General features: G+C 34.2%; 1 protein-coding gene across 2 annotated transcripts in view; it reads left to right on the top strand.

The window, feature by feature from the left end:
- Positions 1 to 24,708, top strand: part of ATRNL1 (attractin like 1) — a 705,727-nt gene that overhangs the window by 142,710 nt on the left and 538,309 nt on the right. For both annotated transcript variants that reach the window (XM_059054362.2, XM_067024581.1), the window contains exons 14-17: positions 2,273 to 2,405; positions 6,304 to 6,485; positions 15,128 to 15,341; positions 17,059 to 17,247. In XM_059054362.2, the coding sequence (XP_058910345.1) occupies positions 2,273 to 2,405; positions 6,304 to 6,485; positions 15,128 to 15,341; positions 17,059 to 17,247 (718 nt within the window). The remainder of the gene's footprint in view (positions 1 to 2,272; positions 2,406 to 6,303; positions 6,486 to 15,127; positions 15,342 to 17,058; positions 17,248 to 24,708) is intronic.

Here is a 24,708-nt window from a genome sequence, read left to right as displayed (position 1 = left end):
TCAGAATGTCTGATGATTAAGCTAAACCAAATGCTAATGGATACAGAAAGGTCTATGAGATTTTAGTGTAAATGATGTCCACTGAGATTCTATTTCATTATTTAGTCATATTTACTGCAAGTTGCATATTTTGTCCTCTGATAGCTCCAATAACCTTACTTCTTACAGATTTTCATTTTAAATTTACATCTAAATATATTAGGATGAAGATGAGTAGAGTAATGGTTATGCTTCATAGTCTGTTTACTAATGTGCATCTGGTTCATTAGGCCAAAAAATGCCAGCCACGTTTCAAAGTAACAGTCAGCTTTCTTCCATCATTGAATAAATTGGCCCTGTGTGTGACTGAAATATAATTTCATCTATTGTACTGTTTCAGTATCAATAAATGATTATACTGTTCTTTTTTAAAAAAAATAAATTTATTTTTGGCTGCAGTGGGTCTTCGTTGCTGTGCGCGGGCTTTCTCTAGTTGCGGCAAGCAGTGGCTACTCTTTGTTGCACTGCGTGTGCTTCTCATTGCATTGTCTTCTCTTGTTGCAGAGCACGGGCTCTGGGTGCACGGGCTTCAGTAGTTGTGGCATGCAGGCTCGGTAGTTGTGGTGCACGGGCTTAGTTGCTCCATGGCATGTGGGATCTTCCTGGACCAGGGCTTGAACCTGTGGCCCCTGCATTGGCAGGCGGATTCTTAACCACTGCGCCACCAGGGAAGTCCTAATTATACTGTTCTTAATGAAGAGCAGTTGAGTTATTTGGATGGTGACTCTGATGTTACCGTTGTTATTCTAAAGATTGGCATTAAGCTGTTATTCTTTCTCTTATTCTAACATGTTGTTTAGCCATTCTCTTGTCTTTTTTATAGGTTATTTTATTTATCAGATGATTCAAGTAAATTTATTTTCAGTTAGTTGACAGATGTTTGGAACTATAATAATTGTATAGAATAATACTAAGATTTATATGCTATATGAGAACAAAAAGCTATGAATCAGAAAAACAACATTAAGAAAATTTATATGTTCTTAATGAAAACATGATGGTTGAATAAGAGCTGCAATGTAATTTGGGTTTTAAAAGAATGTATCTTCTGCGATTTTTTTAGGATGAATAAGGTAAACATTAGTATCTATGTACTTTTAATCTGTGACCTTATAGTATATGCAATTTGCTCTAAAGAAGTTAACGTCCTTGAAATGGAGGTGACTGCAATGTATTTTATGTTGGAAAGTATAGTAGTTTATAAATAAATATTTGATGGGTGACAGTTTAAAGTATGTATCTAAGAGGATAAAAATTGCTTCAACCATTTTTATATATGGGTGAGTTATAAGCAAATTTTAACTCTTAAGTTTTTTGGTTGAAAAGAACTATTTAACACCCTTACATGACAAAGCCTGAGGTAAGTATGTCTGCCTACTGAAATAAAAGGGGCCTCAGGGTGCAGCATGTGTTTTTTCCTTTTTGTTTATTTTCTCAAAAAAGAGTAACAGGAAGAGTTGAGCCCAAAATTTTAGAATTTGATTTTCATTATCATAGATGCTAAAAATATTATGTGAAATATTGAACCTTGGTATATGCAGGGAACTCACACCAAAGTTTCTGTGTTGCCTTTTTTTCCCTTTTTAACCTTTAACCTCTTAGAGTTAGAATTAGTTGAAATATGATAGTTGTATAATAGGACTGATTAAAATGTAACTTTTGCAGGTTCTTTTCAACCTACGTTAAGGAAATGTGACAGATACATACAGGAGAAACATCAATTAACCAAAACCATTATTTAATGTCTGTGGAAGTAAAATTAGTTTGAGTTATTGAGAAAATAATTTATCTTTTTAGATTTTATTGGATTTTGATAAAACATCTCTTTAAGTTTTCCTACTCATCATTTCTACTTCATTCCCAGGGGTCTGTATGATAGTTTTATTATGACTAGAATTCTTTCATGTGATCATTGAGAGAAATGACTTTGTGCATTGGCTTTATTTATTGAATTGGAAACCTGTTATCAGATTCAATAGAATAGCTTTTCATTACACGGTTTCTGTTTCAAATTGTGTAATTTGCACGTTTTTTCAGTAAGCACACATTCTAATTCAAAGAACTTTGTTTAAATAAAGAAATGAGTAAGAAAAATTCTGATTCAGTACAACTGGATTTGGTGTTAGAAATCTGTATGGTAAAGCTCACCAGGTGACTTATATATACACTGAAGTTTAAGAATCACTGCTGTACAAAGGTGAAAAATAACATGCTTTATCTTTTAATTTTCTAGTCTGTGAAAAACTATACCAAATGTCATGTGAGAAATGAGCAGATTTGTAACAAACTTACCAGCTGTAAAAGCTGTTCACTAAACTTGAATTGCCAGTGGGATCAGAGACAACAAGAGTGCCAGGCTTTACCAGGTAAAGATTTCAATTTGGTAAATGAGTTTTGTAGTCCACAGATGAATGCCATTATAGTAAAGAACGTTTAGTAAGAACATCCCATTTTCTAAAATTAAATCAGTAGCAAATAAACAATAATATTGGAGTAATGATAGCTGTGTTTCTACAAGAAAAGTTTGTATGTTCATTTCTAATTCTTTTAAGATGTTCAAGGTTTTTTGTATTTATTATGCTATTGACTTGATCAGAATACTGTTCAATTAAAAAATTATGTCTTAAAAACAGAGAAAATGAAAAGTACTCAGACTAGTATCCAGATCTAGCAATGTTAACATTTTAGCATATTGGATTTATTTTTTAAGTGCCCTTTATTTTTGAAATTTCAGGAACTGTTTTTTACTGACTGCTTTTTTGTTACAAATTGAAACATTTATAATAATTGTTATATGATTTAATGAGAATCTAAGTTCTGCAAACCAGAGCAAAACTCATTTTATTTATTTAAAAAAATAATCAATTAATTAATTAATTAATTACGTTGTGCCAGGTGTTAGTTGTGGCAGGCAGGCTCCTTAGTTGTGGCTTGCCAGCTCCTTAGTTGCAGCATGTGTACTCCTTAGTTGTGGCTTGCCAGCTCCTTAGTTGTGGCATGTGAACTCTTAGCTGTGGCACACGTATGGGATCTAGTTCCCAGGTCCCCTGCATTGGAAGTGTGGGGTCTTAACAACTGTGCCACCAGGGAAGTCCCAAAACTCATTTAAAAAAGAAATTTCAATTTAATTTTTATAGCTTACGCTCTTCTTAGTGGACCCTAAGTACTCTTTCTTTCAAATATGAAAGAGAAAATCAGAAAATCGAAAACTTGTATAAATATTTAACCAGTTCCATTTTCTTGTTATACAGATAAGCTGAGACACACTGGTTATGTGACTTGCTTAAAAGTGCATGACTTGTAAATGGCAGAGGAGACTAGTAACTGGGAGTTCTATCTCTGTTGTTTTTTGCCTGTTCTATACCATGATTTTTTGTTTTTTTTTAAAATTCTTTCATAGAAAAATTTTCTGAACCTATGTAGTTCTAGAAAGTGTTGGAAAATTCCATCACAGGATTTAAGTCTTTCTTATATAGGTTCATGTAAGAAAATAAAAGTTAGATTGCCTTTAAAAGTACCACTGAGGTTTTGGAATTTTCTCTATGTACTGACTTTTGAAGCTTTTAAATAGTGATATATGCATGTGTGTTCACTTTGAGTAAATTAGAGAATATTAATGCAGTAGGCAGGATTTGAGAAGCATTAGTGATATGACACTAAACTTGAAAGTAATGATTTCTAAGTGTTAAAATCTAAAAATAACATGTAGATCAGTAAAAATACTTATAAAGTCTCTTTAAAAAGACAAAGAAAATTCTAGACTAAAATAAGATTTGACTGAAGGAATATATATGTTTAAAGGAATATTACTCAATAAGAAGGGAATTCAATTACCAGTGGAAATTTGGAAAAATAGTAGTGAAGTTATATTTGGTAGTACCCATCTATTCATTGCTTGGGAAAATATTTTAGTTTGGTATAAGGGTTCTACTTGACCAGGCTGTTATTTTGGAGAATAATAAATACAATAAAATATTTTATTATGTACTAACTTACCTTGTTCTGTGTTCATATTTACTAAGAACCAGCTTGGTATATATATAGTTTAGTTTCCATTCAGCTTGTCTCAAGGAAGTGAATGCTCTAAATGGAGGGCCCAGTCTGTATAGTAGTTGCACTTTTCCATGAACATTTGTGAATTGCATTTTTCCCATTGATCTCATAAAATTGGCAATTTGAATTTGTCTAACTAAACTTATTGAAAAAATTAACTGCTGTCCTTTTAACTCTAAAGCTGAGTTGATGCTCAATACTACAGAAGCCTAAACCATCACAACATTTGGTTCAGTGCTATAATTTAGTTTAGCTTCAAAGGCCCATGCATTGTTTTCATTTGTATGATTTATCAACCAGGTATTTTTGATCTAATAAAAAAAAGAGAGACAGGCAAAACTAATGTAAATCCTTCCTTGATTTAGTAAGGAAAGAAATAGCCGAAATTTAACAAAAACTTTTGCACTCTTTCCTTAAAGTGATTTGGTACTTTAGATTTCAGAAGACAAGGAAAATTGCTATATGTGTAGCCTGAAAATGAAAACAGACGTGTTTGAAACAGTCTTATTAAATGACTCCAGTTCATTGAGGGGTTACTGTGTTCCAAGCACCGTGTGTTATTCTCATTACCTAGTTTAACAGGACAGCAGTTATTAAAGAACCAGAGTACCCTGTAATACTAAGATATTATTTGCTTTTGTGATTCTCATTCTGTTACAGGTTTATGTAAATAGTTTTCCAAAGGCTACATAATTTGTGATTCCAATAGATTGAATGTACATGCAGATACCAGAATACAGTTATATTAAACCAATACTAAAGAGATTTGCAAAAATATTTATAAAACAATGCCACATTTTTCACTATTTTGTTTTTTGGAGACTATTAATTAAAAAATTAAATATGCTATTTATTTTACGTTGTTATATTTTTCCCCAACATTTTATTATGAAAAATTTCAAACATATAGAAAAATGGAAAGAATTGTAGAAAGGATACCGAATACCCTCACCCTAGATTCTACGATGCACATTTTGCTCTGCTTTATTCCTGATCTCTCTACCTATCCATGCCCTATTCATTTATCAACCCATCTCAATTTTTTGATGCCAGGGACCTGATTTGAACTGTTCCTAAGGAGAAAATTTGATGGTACATCTTCTTCAAGCCTATAATAGCATAAAGGGACAAGACATCCCAGAAACTGGAAAAGCGTGTTTGTAATAAAAATTTAAATTATAATTTTAAATGAATAAGTATATTTTTAAAAGATCAGTTTTTAGTTTTAATATGGTCAAACCCAATAGATATAAAATGCATAAGGGAAAAAATATGTGGAGTTCTCAATAATTTTTAAGAGTTAAAGGGGTCTTGAGACCAAAATATTTGAGAATTGCTGCTTTGTAATAATTCCATAAAGATTGTATTAATGCATCCAAGGCTGAAAGGGCAAGAGGCACTGATATATTTAGTGATGTGGAAACTAAAATGTAATGAAACTTCATAGATCGGTGTGTTAATAAAACACTGCAATGTTAATTAATGCACACTAGAGCATAACTTTATATTGTATTTATAAATCCATGTTTTAGAAAATAGGCACTGTTTTAAGTTCAATTTGGACCCTAAGGATAAACCACTGTTACTGAATGGTATGTTTAAACTTTCGAAAGATCTGAATGACTGTGTAAAAATAAATATTAGAAAGCAAAGCTTATAGCTTCTTTAATATACATAAATGAAATGAGACTTCTCACCCCATAGTTATAATTAAAGAATCAAAGAACCCAGCTTATATTAAAATTGTACACCTGGGCTATGGAAATTAGATTTAGAGGACAGTTAGCTACACTTGTAGGATAACTTTGAAATTGCTTTTGTTATGTGCTGGTTATTTTTCTATTAAAGTGATCTTGTATTATATAAATTACACTTTGGGACATAAGTGCAGTAGTGATTTTACTTGCTGAGAAACCATATGCCAGTACACTAGGTTTACACAGAAAAACCTAACAGTCAACACATTTTAACAGATGTTATAGAGCCATAGCTTTTCTTATGTTTAAGAATTAAAGAAAAAATTAGGATCTTCTTATTCTTCATCAAACTATTAGACAAATTTAGTTTAGTATGTTATAGTGATATATTTAAATTTTTATTGTTAAAATTATTTAAACAAATACCGAAGTTGTATTTAGAATTCTGAAATAATTGAAAAATACACATGCTTTTTGGTAATCTAAAAATAAGATACAATTTTTTTTTGACTAGCTCATCTTTGTGGAGAAGGATGGAATCATATTGGGGATGCTTGTCTTAGAATTAATTCCAGTAGAGAAAACTATGACAATGCAAAACTTTATTGCTATAATCTTAGTGGAAATCTTGCTTCATTAACAACCTCGAAAGAAGTAGAATTTGTACTGGATGAAATACAGAAGTATACGCAACAGGTAACAACTATACTTGTTTTTATTATGGAAATATGCTGATAATCCTGTAACCATTGGCAATGGTTCATTCTTTCTGTTTTTTAATACATTATTTTTACTAAATCGTCGAAGTAGAAGTAGAACTGATTTCTTTGGTAATAAGGTTTTCTAAATTACTCATCTCATGTTTTGCTCAGTAAACCATTACATTATCTTACCAAGAAGACATCTCATGTGAATAAATATACTTTAAAACTTGTGCATATAATTTAAGAATTTGTTTTGAAGTATAATAATTTTGGGATGTCCCTTATAATTAGAACACTAAACCAACACATTGGCTATATTTGTATATATGTATCTTTGTGTGTGTGTTCCGTGGGTTAAGTTTTTGAATTATGCTATTTTCCTAGGTATAGATTTGCTTGAAATAACGTACAAATAGTTAGCAGGACTTAAACCAATTTTTAAAGTACATGGAAGATTTGGAACGTACAGCATTTGGGAACAGTTTCAATTTCCTAGAGAGTTGGTCCATAGAAAATGTAATATTTCCTTGGAAATAATGTCAAATATCATTTTATAAGAAATTTAAAATAGGAATTCACAGTATTTTCTGTTCTTGGGATGTTAAAATACAGTCAACTCTTAAGAACAGATTATGTTGGAGATTTGAAAATAATTTACTAAATATTGTTTTGAAATATCTCATTTAGCTACTTGAAATGTCTTGAGGACATTTTTAAAAATTGAGGTATAGTTGACATGTTGTTTCAGGTAGACAACATAATGATTTGATATTTGTAATATTGTGATATATATTGTTTTTGGATTTTTTTTTTTAGGTTCCACATGTAAGTGAGATCATTTTCTTTCTCTGTCTTACTCATTTCACTTAGCATAATGCCCTCAAGAGCCATCCGTTTTGTCGCAAATGGCAAGATTTCAGTACCCTGTGATCTCACTTATGTGTTGAATTTAAAACAAAGAAACAAGCATACACACGAAAAAAACAAAAAAACAAGCTCAAAGATACAAAGAACAGATTGGTAGTTGTCAGAGGCAAGGGTGGAGGGTGGGCAAAATGGGTGAAGGGGGTCAAAAGGTACAGACTTACAGTTATAAAATAAACAAGCCATGGGGCTGTAATTCATGGCATGGTGACTATAGGTAATAATACTGTATTATGTATTTGAAAGGTGCTAAGAGAGTGGATCTTAGAAATCCTCATCACAAGAAAACTGTGTATGGTGACAGTGTAGACTTATGTGGTGATCATTCCACAATATATACAAATATTGAATCATTATTTTGTATACCTGAAACTAATATAATGTTATATGTCAATTATACGTCAATTAAAAAAAGAAAAAATATAGTCAACTCTTAAGTTGTAGGAGATTTAGAAATAATTTACTAAATCTAATTTAAAATACCTTATGTAGTTCGTATACATACTTGAAATATACTAAGATAATATAAACTGTCATAGCATCATTGAAGATTTTTGTATTTTGTGTCAAAATGAAATTAGAACTCAATATAGATCAGGTAAGTGATAAAGCTAAACAATAATAAATACCTCGGATGTGAGGTATGTACAAGATTTGGCCAAAGTTTAAGATACACACACACACACACACACACACACACACACACACACACACACACACACACACACACACATAGACACCCTGTGGTAAATAATCCACAAAGTGGCATGATTTCTATACAAATAATGGAGATATGGCTATAATTCAACTATTGCTTTGAAAACTATATTAGATCTCAATGACTTTTTTTGACCTTAGGTTATGACTTTTATTGGACAAGGGTCTGTTGGTGCTACAGAACTCCACTCTGCAGTGCAGTGGATATGGTTTTGGCTTGAAAACTTTTCAGAGCAAAGATTACCAATTGCTTGCTATTGAAACAGTTAAGTAATGCTTCCTTGGTATAGCTGATTTTTAAGCAGCATCAAGGACAACGTATCAAAATGATGGAGAGCATGCAGTCTGGACATACTCCTTCTCTCCACAGCTTAGTAGCAAGTTAACCTCCCCAGCTTACGTTCCTCATCTGTAAACTGGGATAGTAATCATAGCTATCTTATATGTTTATTGTGAGAAATAAATTAGGTATTGTATGTGAAGAGCATAGATAAATTTTATTTCTTAGTGTTTACTAAAGTTATCGTTATTATTGTTTGCATTTTAAAGATTATTTTTGTATGTCTGTTTCCACTACTGCTGTAACTACTATTTCCAAGAGTCACTAATTAGATAATGAATTCTTAAGTAACTAAATGAATTTATTCGGTGAATAGTTAATAATATTGATATTGACTGTAGAAAAATATTTTCCCCAGACTAGTGTTTTAATTTTTCCACTTCACAAAGCCTTCCACCACTCAGCCCCACTAATTATACTAGGACCTTTTCCTTCTTAAGATCATTTCTGATTTATGCTAAAGAATAGGAATACATGTTACTGATTTTCCTTTTGCTAATAACAGGGGAACAAGCATCTGGTTTTTAAAAAGTGATATAAGAACAGTTTTTGTATAAATGTTAAAAAATTAGAGGAACTTAAACACATACTCTTTTGAAATGTTTGTATGAACATTCAGTTCATTATTACTGCCTGCCATAATTTTTGTGGTGGTATTAGTGTGTGTATTTCTCATGAGTATCAATACAGATAATTTAATTTCTAATGCCATTTTATATCTGTAGAGTCAAAGCCCTCCGCCCATTAATAAAATTGATAAATTTATTATACCCCCAGTTTTTATAAATATTCAAAAATTTTACGTGGATATCACATTGTGATATTTGGCTGTCAAACATATGTTATATGCTTGATATTAATAGGGAAAAGAAAAACTATAATAATTAAATTTGTATGAAAAATTGATCTGTAAAACCATTTTTGTGTGAACTGAAGCTATATTTCTGGGAAGGATGGGCTGATCTTCATTCATTTAGTACAAATTTATTGAGCACCTTCATTGTACTTGGCAGTCTACTGCTTGCTGAGAATATAGAGATCAAAACCAATCACTGTTGTTAAAGAGCTTATGGGGGGGAAATACAAACACAGTTATACCAAAGTGTGATAATTGCAATGATAGATGCACACAGGGTGATGTATGAAGATAGAGGCTGGATACCTGACCAGTAATGTGGACTTAAGGAGTTTCCTAGAGTAATGCTGTAGTTAATTATTGCAGGACTTTGAGTTGGCCAGCGCATGAAGATATTTGTAAGGTCAGAGAAGTGCCTCTGTTTTTTCTCTTAATTTGCCTTTTTTGAGAGCTACCAGCCTTATGGTTGAGGATAAGATGCAAGTGGTGTCATCTGGGAGAGATCTATTGATTTTTAAAAAATATTTTAGAAAATATTGACAGGGTATTATTTGTAAAGTTTTATTTTTAGTCATATGGAGCATACAACATAATTTAAGATCTAGTTATATTCTTGTACCACCAAGAGCTTCATTTCTTTAATTACAAAATTGAGATTCAGTTATCATGAACATTTTGAAATTAGTTCTACTGAATATGTATAACTTATAAAGAGTGTCTTATTGGTAGATCCACATTCTTTGGGTTTTAGAAAGTACTAGAGTTTGGCATTTGAGCTCTATTGCTTTTTTCCTTGTTTAAAATATATTATTTTTAGTTTTTACATTTTAACCTTGAAATATGCTATTTTAGAAGTTTCATATTTCAAGATTTCTTATGTAAGTGCTCATTTTTTCTTGCTTATGATTATATAGTAGGTCCTTATTAGTTATCTATTTTATATATAGTAGTATATATATGCTTATGATTATAAGTCATAAAGATAGACCAACAATTATTTTGGATGTATGATGAACTTAGATTCAGTAGTTTGTGGCATAGCCTGCCCTATAAATGAAGAATGTTTTATTTCATTAGAAATATGAGCTTTAGCAAAATTTCAAAGGTGGAATTTTCTGCAAGGTGACATTCTGCTAAGCATATCTTTATATAAAATGAATTATATCCTGAGTCATTGCAGTTGTATAAACTTAAGGTAATCCTTCTGTAGCAAATAAAGATTGACAAATTCATGCACTTTAGACAGGTATCCTGGATCAAATGATCATTTACTTATCAGAAATGGTTAATGAAATGTTGCAATGATTTATGGTGTGCTGCAGTTAATTTTCATAATATAGTAATTTATCTTTCATTTTTCAACTGCCTGTCCAGTTCATTTACTGTGTAATAGTTACTTTAAATGTTTTATCAACTGCTTATTTTTCTGTTCCTCTCCTCTTCCTTGCAGATTCTTATTATGATGATTTAGAGAATAATATTTCATTTTAAATGATTTGTTTTTACTATAGATAGTTTAGAAATATAGGCAGAGTTGCTGTAATGTGAAGCACAGTCATTAATCTGAAATAGCTATGTTGGATTGATTCCTGCTGTTATTATCAAGTACTATAAAAATGTTATAGCTTTTTTGTTATCAAAATATCTTTGAGAATAAGTATGAAATATATGATGATCACAAGGCAAAGCAGCATGTGTATTTTTATAATTAGAAACATTGTTTATTAAGCACTATCTCTGTCTCAGGAATTGGATGTTGGAAAATAAGCATCTCTGTTCTAATGGCCTTGCTTAGCAAAATTTGTTGACTACCTACTATGTGTACAGTACTCTACTAGGTGATATGAGATCTACTGTTATAATGAATATTCATAATACTTTAATTTCATTTAAGAAATATTTGTTGAGTATTTTCTGTGTGAAAATTGTTATATTATACACTATAAATTTCTAGGTCTATGGCTTCTTTATAAGCTCTCTAGGACCATTTGTACAACATATTTAGAATAAATACTGGATTTATATATCTTATTTCTATATTGTTAAAGACTCAGGTAGAGGGACATATTTTTCTCTATCCTGACAGTCAGTAATGTAAAAAAAAAAAGATGATGTGGAGTTTTGAAACTACTTCACATTATAATATTATTAGCTTGGTAACTGAGAACATAAATTATTGTTATGTATATTTAAGGTAGAAATGTTTAGGAATGATGTCAGCAAGGTGATAGAATGGGAATTTGCAGCACTCATTCCCTCACAGAAACACTGATTTGAACAATCATCCGTATACAAAATACCTTTACAAAAGCTAAGGAGTCCAGGTAAGAGATTATAGCACCGGGTTGGGGGCGGTGGGGGGAACACAGAAATAAGAAAACACTCATTGAAGATGGTAGAAAGGACATTTTCACATTACCCGCATCATCCTTCCCCTAAGCCTTCACGGTACAGGAAGCACTGTGAGAAAGGGTGAGAAATACCCTCTGCAAAGGGGAAGGAGAATGAAATGAGCACCGGTTTTGCTTTGGACCCTACTTCCAGGACTGCTCTAGTGAACCCCGGTGCCTGGATGATCCCTGTGGACCCAGGCGCCAGGCACATCCCAGTGCCACACTGGCTCCTGTGGCCTCAGGCTGCAGGTTGGCACCCGCAGACTCAGCCTCCAGGCTAGTCTCCCTTGTCCCTAGGCTACAGGAGACCTAGGATCCACACCTCCGCATTAGACCCCAGCACTGGAGGTCTAACTGGAGGTCTAACCCCAGCACCTCTAGAGACCCAGGGTCAGGCTCATCCCAGTGGACTCAGGCTTCAGGCCCTCCCCTATGATCCTAGGTACCAGGCCCCCCCTCATGGACTCAGGCATCAGGCCTACCCCAAAGACTCAGGACCAGGCCTGCCCCAGTGGACCCTGGTACCAGACTAGCTCCTGCAGCCTCATGACCATGTTTGTTGGCCCAGGTGCCCGGCTTGCCCCAGCACCAGTCCATAGGATTGAGGCTCATGGCCTGATCCAGGGCCAGGTAAGCCCTGTGGATCCATGTTCCTGGGTGGCTCCCCCAGTTCCAGGCTCCAAACTGGCCCATGGACCAGGCTGCAGTCCTGCCACTGTGGACCAGGTTCCAGGCTCACCACTTTGTACTCAGTTACCAGTCCTACCCCAGTGGATTCTTGTGCCAGACTGGCCCTTCAGACCTAGGATCCAGGCCTGCACCCACAGATTCAGGCTCCAGGCTTGCCCTCATGGAAAAGAGAAAGTGGCAGAAAGCTCATTTAAAGAAATAATTTCAGGAAACTTCCCAAATATGGAGAGGGGAAAAGAATATCCAGATCCATAAATCCCAAAGAACCTCAAATAGATTAAACATAAAGAGACTTTCACCAAGACACATTATAATAGCCCCAAATAAATCCAAGCATTTGTGATCACTTGACGTTTGACAGAGGTGCCAAGAACACACGATGGGGAAAGGACAATCTCTTCAATGAATAATGCTGGATATCCTTATGCAGAAGAACAGAAGTAGATCCTTATCTCACACCATATAAACAAATCAATTCAAAATGGATTAAAGACTTACACGCATTAAGACTTGAAACTGTAAAACTACAAGAGGAAAACACGAGGAAAAAGCTCAACATTGGTCAGGGCAATGATTTTTTGGATGTGACTCCAGAAGCACAGACAACAGGAGCAAATATAGATAAATGAGATTGTGTCAAACTAGTAAGATTATGCATAGCAAAGGAGATAATCAAGAGTGAAGAGACAGGGCTTCCCTGGTGGTACAGTGGTTAAGAATCCGCCTGCCAATGCAGGGGACACAGGTTCGAGCCCTGGTCCGGGAAGATCCCACATGCCACGGAGCATCTAGGCCCGTGCACCACAACTACTGAGCCTGCACTCTAGAGCCACAGCTACTGAGCTCACGTACCGTAACTACTGAAGCCCGCATGCCTAGAGCCCATGCTCCACAACAAGAGAAGCCACTGCAATGAGAATCCCGCACACTGCGATGAGAATCCCGCACACTGCAACAAAGAGTAGCCCCTGCTTGCTGCAACTAGAGAAAGCCTGCTCACAGCAACGAAGACCCAACATAGCCTAAAATAAATTAAAAAAAAAAATGAAGAGACAACCTATGGAATGGGAGAGAATGTTTGTAAATCATACATCTAATAAAGATTTAATGTCCAAAATACATAAAGAACTAAAACAATTCAACAGAAAATAAATAACCCAGTTAAAAGATGGGCAAAGGACATAGATATTTTTCAAAGAAGACATAAAAATGGCCAGCCAGATATATGATAAACAGCTCAACAGCAGTAATCATCAGAAAAATGCAAATCAAAACCGATTGAGATATCACCTCACACCTGTTAGAATGGCTGTTATCAAAAAGATAAGAGGTAACATATATTGGCAAAGATGAGGAGAACAGGAACTCTTGTACTGTTGGTGGGAATGTAAGCAGTATAGTCAATTTGGAAAATGGTATGGAGTTTCCTCAAAAAGTGAAAAGTATCACATGACTCAGCAGCCCCATGTCTAGGTATATATCCAAAGGAAATGAAGTCAGTATCTTGAAGAGATATCTGCACTTCTATGTTCATTGCAGCATTATTCACAATAGCCAAGCTATGGACATAATTTAAGTGTCCATCAATGGATACATGGATGTATAAAGAAAATATGATATATATACATATGGGTAATTAGCTTGATTGTGGTAATCATTTCATAATGTGTACATATACCAAAAAAAACATACACCTTATATAGGTGTAATTTTCATTTGTCAATTATACCTCAAGAAAGCTAGAAAAAATGAAAAATAAAATCTCAAAAAGAAAAACATAACTCTAAAGCAGAAACAAGGAAAGAAAAAGAGGTGTTCATAATCTAAAAAATTTTGTAAAGAGAGTACCTTGGACCAAGAATATATCATTATTTTTTCAGTCTCATTAGAATAACATGTTTTAAAATTAAGTAATGATTAAAATAAGGTATATAAATACAGCATATATTTTGTTTTTAAGCTACTTTTGAAATATTATTGAGAGCCCTAAGAAAGTTTAGTTTGATGGCATTTGTCAACCTCTGTTAATTAAATTTAGGCATCCGGGTCAAAGATTTTATTAGTTTTCTTGATCTCTTTAACACTGAAAGTAGATGACATTGATTTATCTAAAACTGCACTAAGGTCCTTGTGTACTAGTAGAGGTCTGAACTAGGAGAGAGGACCTTCTTCTTCCTAGTCCTTTGTGAACCTGTTGTGAAGTCTTCACTCAGCCTTTATATACTGTTCATTGATTTTGTTTTCGATTTTCTCACAGTGCATATAATGTCAATTTAGCTTTAGATTCTTAACTCCACAACTTATTAGATTGGTAGTAACAGTAGTAATAGTAGCTGCAGCAGAAGTAGCAGTAATAGTAGCAGCAACACAATATGTTAAGTTTTTTTTTTAATGGTCTTCCCTCATAAGATAGGTATTTATATCAGATATCACCATTTTATAGAAGAGGAAACTGAGGTTCATGAGGGCTAAAGAAATGACCCCAGTCATGTCACTAAACACAAAATATGTTTTAAACGTAGTGTTCTATTATACATCATTCTCTAAGATGTGCTGGAATTGTTAATTATCCTTAGTACTCGAAGTCCTTAGAAAGGCAGTTCTATATATTTTCAAATGTAATTTTTAATGATAGTGAACTGTTTGCTAAGGAATATGATGCAGGATTTTTACATCTTACTTTTTAAAAATGTCCCTTTTGCTATTGTTTGCAGAAAGTATCACCTTGGGTAGGCTTACGCAAGATCAATATATCCTACTGGGGATGGGAAGACATGTCACCATTTACAAACACAACACTACAGTGGCTTCCTGGTGAACCCAATGATTCTGGGTTCTGTGCGTATCTAGAAAGGGCAGCAGTGGCAGGCTTAAAAGCTAATCCTTGTACCTCTATGGCAGATGGTCTTGTCTGTGAAAAACCTGTTGGTAAGTAGTCCAGTAAACTAGTGTTCTTTAAAAATCTGTTTCCAACCCTTCTTCCCACTACCCTCTTCCATGGTGTGATGCTGTGTAGGCCTGAAGTAACTTTCACCATCTTTTTATGATGCTGATTTCAATGTATATTTTATCTTTATTCACATTCCCCACTTACTATTAGTGACCTCAGCCTTAACTTATGAAAATATCAAAATTGTATTGTTTTATACAATCTTTATTTCTTGGTTAAAATAGTGAGATTATGAACATACGGTTGAGGTTACACTATAGTAATAATCTGTTCTTAATATTTTAATGTGTTTTACTTTTATAATAATAGTGTTTGTAAGAAAGATTTATCATTAAGATCAACAACTCACTTAGAATCATTTTAATCTTACAGATCTATTATTTCAGTTGGCAAACGAAGAGAAACATTGCTGTTCCATCTTTTGAAATGGGGTTTTGTTAAGTGAGAAAGGAATATTGCATTCTTTTCTCTTTTTTTAAATACTATATTTTGTATTGCGGAAGAATATACATAACATAAAATTTATAATTTTAACCATTTTTCCCTTCAGTGTTTTTGAGATATAACTGACTTTTTAAAACATTTTTAAAGTATAGAGTTCACTGTCATTAAGCATATCCACATTGTTGTTAATCTATCAACACTGTCCATCTCCAGAACTTTTTCATCTTCCCAAACTGAAACTCCATATCCATTACACAATAACTCCTCACTCATCCCTCCTCCAGCCCCTGACAGCCACCTTCTACTTCCTGTCTCTTTGAGTTTGACTGCTCTAAGTATCTCATAGAAGTGGAATCATAAGGTGTTTGTCCATTTGTGACTGGCTTATTTCTCTTAGCATAATGTCTTCAAAGTTCACCCATGTTGTAACATATATCAGAATTTCATTCCTGGTTAAACATGAATAATTATCCGTGGTATGTATATACCACATTTTGTTTAGCCATTCATATATTGGTGGACACTTGTTGCTTCCCCCTACTGACTATTGTGAATAATGATGCTATGAACATGGGTGTACAAATAACTGTTCCAGTTCCTACTTTCCTGTCTTTTGGGTATGTAGCCAGAAGTGGAATTGCTGTTTCATATGGTAAATTCTGTGTTTAAGTTTTTGAGGAATTGCCATACTGTTTGCTATGGAAGCTTCACCATTTTAACATTCCCACAAGTAGTGTACAGGCTTCCAATTTCTCCACATCCTTGCCAACATTTAAAAAATAGTCATCCTAATGGGTGTGATAAATATTATATTTTGTGTAAACATTTTATAGTAAATTGTTTTATTTTTATTGTTTGTTGCTTTGATAAGGTGTGGAATGTTTATAGAATTATGGCTAGCTAGAAAAGTAAATAATGTTAGTGTACATAATATTTAGCCAACAGATAGAAAAACCTAGGTCATGTATTACATTTCTATTTAAAAAAATTTTAAATTATACAATTTAATGTCCTTTGTAAATGATTAAAAATTTCCAAGGTATTAGAAATTTCAAATTAGATAATAAATTTAAGAAGTATTGACATGTCGTCTTCATTCTCATTTGCCTTATCATATAATTTTTACTCTACTTTTTATCCCACACTTGGCTTAATTGAAACATTCCCTAAACAACAAAATGAACGAAACTCGTATACTTGTGTTAGAAAGCAGTTACAAATGAAATAATTATATTTGCTGATTTGTTCCAGTTAGTCCAAATCAAAATGCAAGGCCTTGCAAAAAGCCATGCTCTTTAAGGACATCGTGTTCCAACTGTACCAGCAACGGCATGGAGTGTATGTGGTGCAGCAGCACGAAGCGATGCGTTGACTCGAATGCTTACATAATCTCTTTTCCATATGGACAGTGTCTGGAGTGGCAGACTGCCACCTGCTCTCGTAAGTATTTCTCTAGAGTCCCTTTTTGTTTAACCGCAACATAAATCACTTTTCTGTGATGGACAGAGAAATTCAACATTTGAGGAAGTTTTAAAAAATGAGAAAAAATACTGTCACTAGTTACCATTAAAAATTGCTAGTTACAAGTAAAAGCTAGTTTTAAAACCTCTTAATGCTGTAAGCCCCTGATTTACATTATACCATCATTTTGAATTCCCCTAAGTATATTACCCTACTATGAGCATTTTGCCATATTTGTGTTCCCCTGAACTCTGAGCGTATGTTGAAGACAGAGTAACACTTCATGAAAGTGCTCACTTCAGAAGGATCGCACTGCTTCGTTGTGCTTCTGTAGTGTCCTTTAATCTAGCACAGTTCCTGTGTCGTCTTTTTTTATAACTGTGATTTTTTTTTTTTAAAGAATCTACACCAGTTGTTTTGTAGATTTCCCAACTTGGATTTGTCTAATTGTTTCCTCATGATTAGATTAAAAGTTAAGTATTTTTTGGGAAGGATACATCAGTGGTGGTTTATTTGCTACAAATGCAAGATGTATAATCTTGGCGTCACATGGGGAGTTGTGTCACCAGGCCAGTACTGAATTTACTGTGGGTTGTGCTTCAGGGGAAGGCCCTGCCCCTTGCTGGTCTCGTGTTTTATAAGGACTATAGAATGAGGAAGCACCTGACAGTCTGTGTTACTGGGTACTGTGTCGTTATGAGGCAGCATGGTCATCCAGTTATAAGCCCTTCTTGCTCAGATGCGTGCCCTCATTTAGAGGCAGCTGCTTAAGCCAATACACGTGGAGACTGTCTCTTCCAGACCTTACATTACTCCCAGGGAGGATGTTTCCTTCCTCTAGGGACCCAACCAAATCCATATTTGTTCCATATGAGGCACCAGTGTTGCTTGAAGAGCTGGGACAAAGTGGTAATTGCCACAGTGTAGGCTAGAATTTGCAGGCTCTAGGTGTTGTGCGCATTTATTCTTCCAGGCTCTTGGAGTCAAGTGGAGAGGTGTTCCTGGGATGGGTATGGCTGGCCTGTTATGGGTTGAGCTCCCTGTTGCTATCCCATTTTTAGGAATTTTGATAAGGAATGGAGACGTACGTGATCAAGTGTGTGACAAGGGGGTGTTGCAGGCATAAAATGGTCTTGCTAGCACAGAAAACATCTTATAACTAGGAGCCAGCTGCCGAGGAAGGTTGAAATACTAGTCCTGGAGACTTGTGGGGAGTTGAGACATCGCTCAGCTTCTCTTGCCTTGATTGTTGTGTTTGTTTCACAAAAGATTATATACATATGACCCATTTAGATAAAGTTGAAAATAGGCAAAACTATGCTATATTGTTTAGGAATGAATTTTTTAGGTAGAACTGTAGGGTAAGGTAAAAAGTTATTCTTACAAATGTCAGATAGTGGATGCTGCTGGAAAACATTAGGGGTGCTGATTAGGAAAAGGGTACAAAGGAGGCAATGTTCTGCTTCTAGGCTGCATGCAGGTACAGAGTATTCATTTAAAATAATTTATTAGTATCACATTTTTCTTTATGTACTTCTATGTATGTGTGTTATATTTCACAAGGCAAAAAGGCTAAAAGGTAGGGAAAAAGGAACTTGGAAAGTCTCCAAGCTCTTAAACTTCTAAGAACTTTCTAAAAATTATTTAGAGTTAAGTCTAAGTTGTCTTCTCCATTCACAGATCTTTCTTATATTCCATTCTTTTCATTTGTTCATCTTCTGGAAAATAGTCTTCAGTAATTCTTTTTTTTTTTTTTTGCGGTACGCGGGCCTCTCACTGTTGTGGCCTCTCCCGTTGCGGAGCACAGGCTCCGGACGCGCAGGCCTAGCGGCCATGGCTCACGGGCTTAGTTGCTCCGCGGCATGTGGGATCTTCCCGGACCAGGGCACGAACCCGTGTCTCCTGCATCGGCAGGCGGATTCTCAACCACTGCGCCACCAGGGAAGCCCAGTAATTCTTTCCAAATAAATTTGTGGCTAGTAAACTTTTTGAGTCTTTGCATGTCTAAAAGTGCATTTTTCATGTTCACTTGAATGATAAAATGACTGGGTGTGGCATTCTAAATAAATTGTTTCCTTAGAAAGTCTAGCATTCAATGTTGTGGATAAGAATTTTCATGCCAATCTAATTTTCATTCTTTTGTGGGACATCTTTTTTTTTCCGTTCTTTGAGTGCTTTTAAGACTATTCTCTTTTCCTTGGCATTCAAAGTTTTGCAGTTTATTTGAATTCAGTTTTATAGTAGTTGATGTGGATTTCAAAAATGGATTCTCATTCCCTCTTAATCTGGAGAGTAGTTTTCCTTCATCTGCTAAAAATGTTCCTTAATGTCAAATTATTTGTTTTCTTCTATTTACTCTTATTGGAAATCTTAAAATAGTCATTAGAATTTTTGAATATATATCAATATCTCGTTTTTGCCTTTTTTATTGGAGTATAGTTGATTTACAATATTGTGTTAGTTTCAGGTATATAGCAAAGTGATTCAGTTATATATATATATATACATATATATATTCTTTTTTCATATTATTTTCCATTATAGGTTATTATAAGATGTTGAATATAGTTCCCTGTGCTGTATAGTAAATCCTTGTTGCTTATCTATTTTAGGTATAGTAGTTTGTATCTGTTAATCCCATACTCCTCTAATTTATTACCCCCGCCCCGTCCTTTCCTCTTTGGTAACCGTAAGTTTGTTTTCTATGTCTGTGATTCTGTTTTGTATATAGATTCAGTTTTTTTAGATTCTACATATAAGTGATATCATATAATATTTGTCTTTCTCTGTCTGACTTAATATGATAATCTCTAGGTCCATCCATGTTGCTGCATATGGCAATATTTCATTCCTTTTTTATGACACCACATCTTCTTAAGCCAGTAATCCAGTCATCTCTTTATGGGCACTTGGGTTTTTTCCATGTCTTAGCTATTGTAAATAGTGTTGCTATGAACATTGGGATGCACGTACCTTTTCAAATTAATATTTTTGTATTTTCTGGATATTTGCCCAGGAGTGGGATTGCTGGATCATATGGTAGCTCTGTTTTTAGTTTTTAAGGAACCTCCATACTGTTTTCCATAGTGGCTGCACCAATTTACATTCCTGTCAACAGTGTAGGAGGGTTTCCTTTTCTCCACTCCCTCTCCAGCATTTATTATTTGTAGACTTTTTTTTTTTTTTTTTTTTTTTTTTTGTGGTACATGGGTCTCTTACTGCCATGGCCTCTCCCACTGTGGAGCACAGGCTCCGGATGCACAGGCTCAGCGGCCATGGCTCACAGGCCCAGCTGCTCTGCGGCATGTGGGATCCTCCCAGACTGGGGCACGAACCCGTGTCCCCTGCATCGGCAGGTGGACTTCCAACCACTGCGCCACCAGGGAAGCCCTATTTGTAGACTTTTTGATGATAAGCTTTCTGACCGGTGTGAGGTAATACCTCATTGTGGCTTTGGTTTGCATTTCTTTGATGATTAGTGATGTTGAGTATGTTTTCATGTGCCTTTTGGCCATCTCTATGTCTTCTTTGGAGAGATGTCTGTTTAGGTCTTATGCCCATTTTTTGATTGGGTTGTTTGTTTTATTGTTAGTGAGTTGTATGAGTTGTCTGTATATTTTAGATATTAATCCCTTGTTGGTCACATTGTTTGCACATATTTTCTCCCATTCCATAGGTTGTATTTTCATTTTGTTGATGATTTCCTTTGCTGGGCAAAAGCTTTTAAGTTCAACTACGTCCCATTTGTTTATTTTTGCTTTTAATTCTTTTGCGTTGGGAGACTGACCTAAGAAAACATTGATATGATTTATGTCAGAGAATATTTTGCCTATGTTCTCTTCTAGAAGTTTTATGGTGTCATGTTTATCTTTAGTTTTTTAAACCATTTTGAGTTTATTTTTATATATGATGTGAGGGATTTTTCTAATTTCGTGGATTTACATGTACTGTTCAGCTTTCCCAGCACCACTTGTTGAAGGGACTGTCTTTTCTCCATTGTGTATTCTTGACTCCTTTGTTGTGGATTAATTGGCTGTAGGTGTGTGAGTTTATTTCTGGGCTCTCTATTCTGTTCCATTGATCCATATGTCTGTTTTTGTGCCAGTACCACACTGTTTTGATTACTGTAGCTTTGTAGTATTGTCTGAAGTCTGAGAAGGTCATACTTCCAGCTTTGTTCTTTTTCCTCAGGATTGCTTTGGCAATTTTGGATCCTTTGTGGTTCGATATAAATTTTAAGATTATTTGTTCTAGTTCTGTTAAAAATGCCATGCATATTTTGATAGGGATTGCATTAAATCTATAGATTGGTTTGGGTGGTATGGTCATTTTAACAATATTAATTCTTCCAGTCTAAGAGCATGGGATATCTTTTCATTTCTTTGAATCATCTTCAGTTTCCTTTATCAGTGTTCTATAGTTTTCAGTGTATAGGTCTTTCACCTCCTTGGTTAAGTTTATTCCTAGGTATTTTAGTTTTTTGACATGATTTTAAACAAGATTGTTTTTTCACTTTCTGATATTTCATTGTAAAGAAATGCAACAGATTTCTATATGTTAATCTTATATCTTGCTTCCTTGCTGAATTCATTTATTAATTCTAATAGTCTTTGTATGGAGTCTTTAGGGTTCTCTCTCTATACAGCGTATACTGTCATCTGCAAATAATGACAGTTTTATGTCTTCCTTTCCAATTCTTGTCTGATTGCTGTGGCTAGGGCTTCCAATACTATGTTGAGTAGAAGTGGTGAAAGTGAGATCCTTGTCTTGTTCCTGAATTTAGTGAGAAGGCTTTCAGCTTTTCAACATTGAATATTACTTTGGCTTTTGGTTTGTTGTAAATGGCTTTTATTATGTTGGGATATGTTCTCTCTATACCCAGTTTAGTGAGAGTCTTTATCATGAATGGATGTTGAATTTTATCAAATGCTTTTTCTGCATGTATTGAAATGATCATGTGGTTTTTATCTTTTCTTTTGTTGATCGGGTGTATCACATTGATTGACTTGTGTATGTTGAACCATCCTTGCAACCCTAGAATGAATCCAACTTGATCATGGTGTATGATTCATTTTATGTATTGTTGGATTTAGTTTGCTAATTTTTTGAGGATTTTCTTATCTGTAGTCATCAAAGATATTGGCCTGTAATTATCTTTTTTTGTAATGTCTTTGTCTGGCTTTGGTATCAGAGTGATGGTGGCTTCATAGAATGACTTTGGGAGTGTCCCTTCCCTTCAGTCTTTTGGAATGGTTTGAGGAGGATGGGTATAAATTCTTTTTTGAATGTTTGGTAGACTTCCCCAGTGAAGCTGTCCGGTCCTGGACTTTAGTTTGCAGGGAGTTTTTGTTTTGTTTTGTTTTTACAGATTCTATTTTACTTCTAGTGATCAGTCTATTCAAATTATCTGTTTCTTTTTGCCTCAAATTTGGTAGGCTGTGCATTTCTAGAAACTTTTCCATTTCATGTAGGTTGTCCAGTTTGTTGGCATATAACTCTTCATATTTTTCTTTTATTCTCTTTTATTTTATTCTCTTTATTTTCTTTTATTCTCTTACGACTTTTTGTATTTCTACAGTGTCATTTGTTACTTCTCCTCTTTCACTTCTTATTTTGTTTATTTGGGTCCTCTCTCTTTTCTTCCTGGTGAGCCTGGCTAGAGGTTTTCAGTTTTATCTTTGTGAAAAACCAGATGTTGGTTTCATTGATCTTTTCTATTGTTTTTTGATTTCTATTTTATTTATTTCCTCTCTGATCTTTATTTCCTTCCTTCTGCTGACTGTAGGTTTTGTTTATTCTTCTTCTAATTCTTTTAGGTGGTAGGTTAGGTTGTTTATTTGAGATTTTTCTTGTGTCTTGAGGAAGGCCTGTATTGCTATGAACTTCCCTCCTAGGACTGCTTTTGCTGCCTCTCATGGATTTTGTAAGGTTGTGTTTTTATTGTCATTTGTCTTGAGGTATTTTCTGATTTCCTCTTTGATTTCATCGACCTATTGGTTTTTTAATAGCATGCTTTTTAGTCTTCATGTGATCCTTTTTCCCCCATTTTCCTTTCTGTGGTTGATTTCTAGTTTCATACCATTGTGGTCAGAAAAGATGCTTGAAATAATTTCTATCCTGTTAAATTTGTTGAGGCTTGTTTTGTATACTAGTATGTGGTCTATCCTAGAGAATGTTCTATGTGTGCTTGAAAAGAATGTGTATTTTGGTCTTTTTGGATGTAGTGTCCTGTAGATATCAATTAAGGCCAACTGTTCTATAGTGTCATTTAGGGTCTCTGTTGCCTTATTGATTTTCTGTCTGGAAGATCTGTCCATTGATGTCAGTGGGGTGTTAAAAATCTCCTACTATCATTATTTTTCTCTTAATTTCTGACTTTATTTCTCTTCGTATTTGTTTTATGTACTTAGGTGCTTGTATATTGGGTGTATATATATATATATATATATATATATATATATATATATATATATATATATAAATGAGTATGATGTCCTCTTCTTGTATTGATCCCTTTGTCATTATATAGTGTCCTTCTTTGTCTGTCTTTATGGACTTTCTTTTAAAGTATTTCTTGTCTGATATGAGCATTGCTACTCCCCACTTTCTTGTTTCCATTTGCATGAAATATTTTTTTCCATGCCCTAACTTTCAATCAATATGTGTCTATATGCCGTAAAGTGAGTCTCTTGTAGGCAGCATATTGTAGGTTCTTGTTTTTTAATCCAATCTGCCATTCTGTGTCTGTTGATTGGAGTATTTATTCCATTGACATTTAAGCTAATTATTGATAAATATGTATTTATTGCCATTTTAAAGCTTGTTTTATAGTTGATTTTATAGTCCTTCTATGTTCATTTCTTCCTTTCATTTTTCTATTTATGATTTGATGGTTTCCTTTTGTAATATGTTGTTTCTTTTTCTTTTTTGTGAATCTACTATATGTTTTTAATTTGTGATTATCCTGGTTTTAAAGTATGTTAACCCATAACTACATCTGTTTGCTTTAGACATAGTCATGTAAGTTCAAACACATTCTAAAAAATCTATAGTTTTGTACTTCCCTCCCCCACATTTTATGATTTTGATGTTCTATCTTACATCTTTGTGTTTATCCTTTTGCTGTTAATTGTAGTTATAATCACTTCTAAAAATTGTTTTTGATGGTTTTTAAATTTATGTACTGGCTTATTTAAGTGATCAATCCTGTTATATTTTTGTTTTTCCTATTGTGATTTTCCCTTTCCTATAGATTCTTGCTTCTTTTCTATTTAGAGAAGACCTTTCAATATTTCTTTTAGGTTATGTTTAGTATTGCTGTATTCTTCTTATTTTTGCTTGTCTGAGAAATTCTTTATCTTTTCTTTTATTCTAAATGATAAGCTTGCTGGGTAGAGTATCCTAGGTTGCTGGATTTTCCCTTGCAGGAAGTCTAGTGAG

This window comes from Kogia breviceps, chromosome 2 (assembly GCF_026419965.1).
Source record: "Kogia breviceps isolate mKogBre1 chromosome 2, mKogBre1 haplotype 1, whole genome shotgun sequence".
Taxonomy (NCBI): domain Eukaryota; kingdom Metazoa; phylum Chordata; class Mammalia; order Artiodactyla; family Physeteridae; genus Kogia; species Kogia breviceps.
Note: the sequence above shows the minus strand (reverse complement) of the source record. Positions and strands in the feature narration are given on the sequence as shown.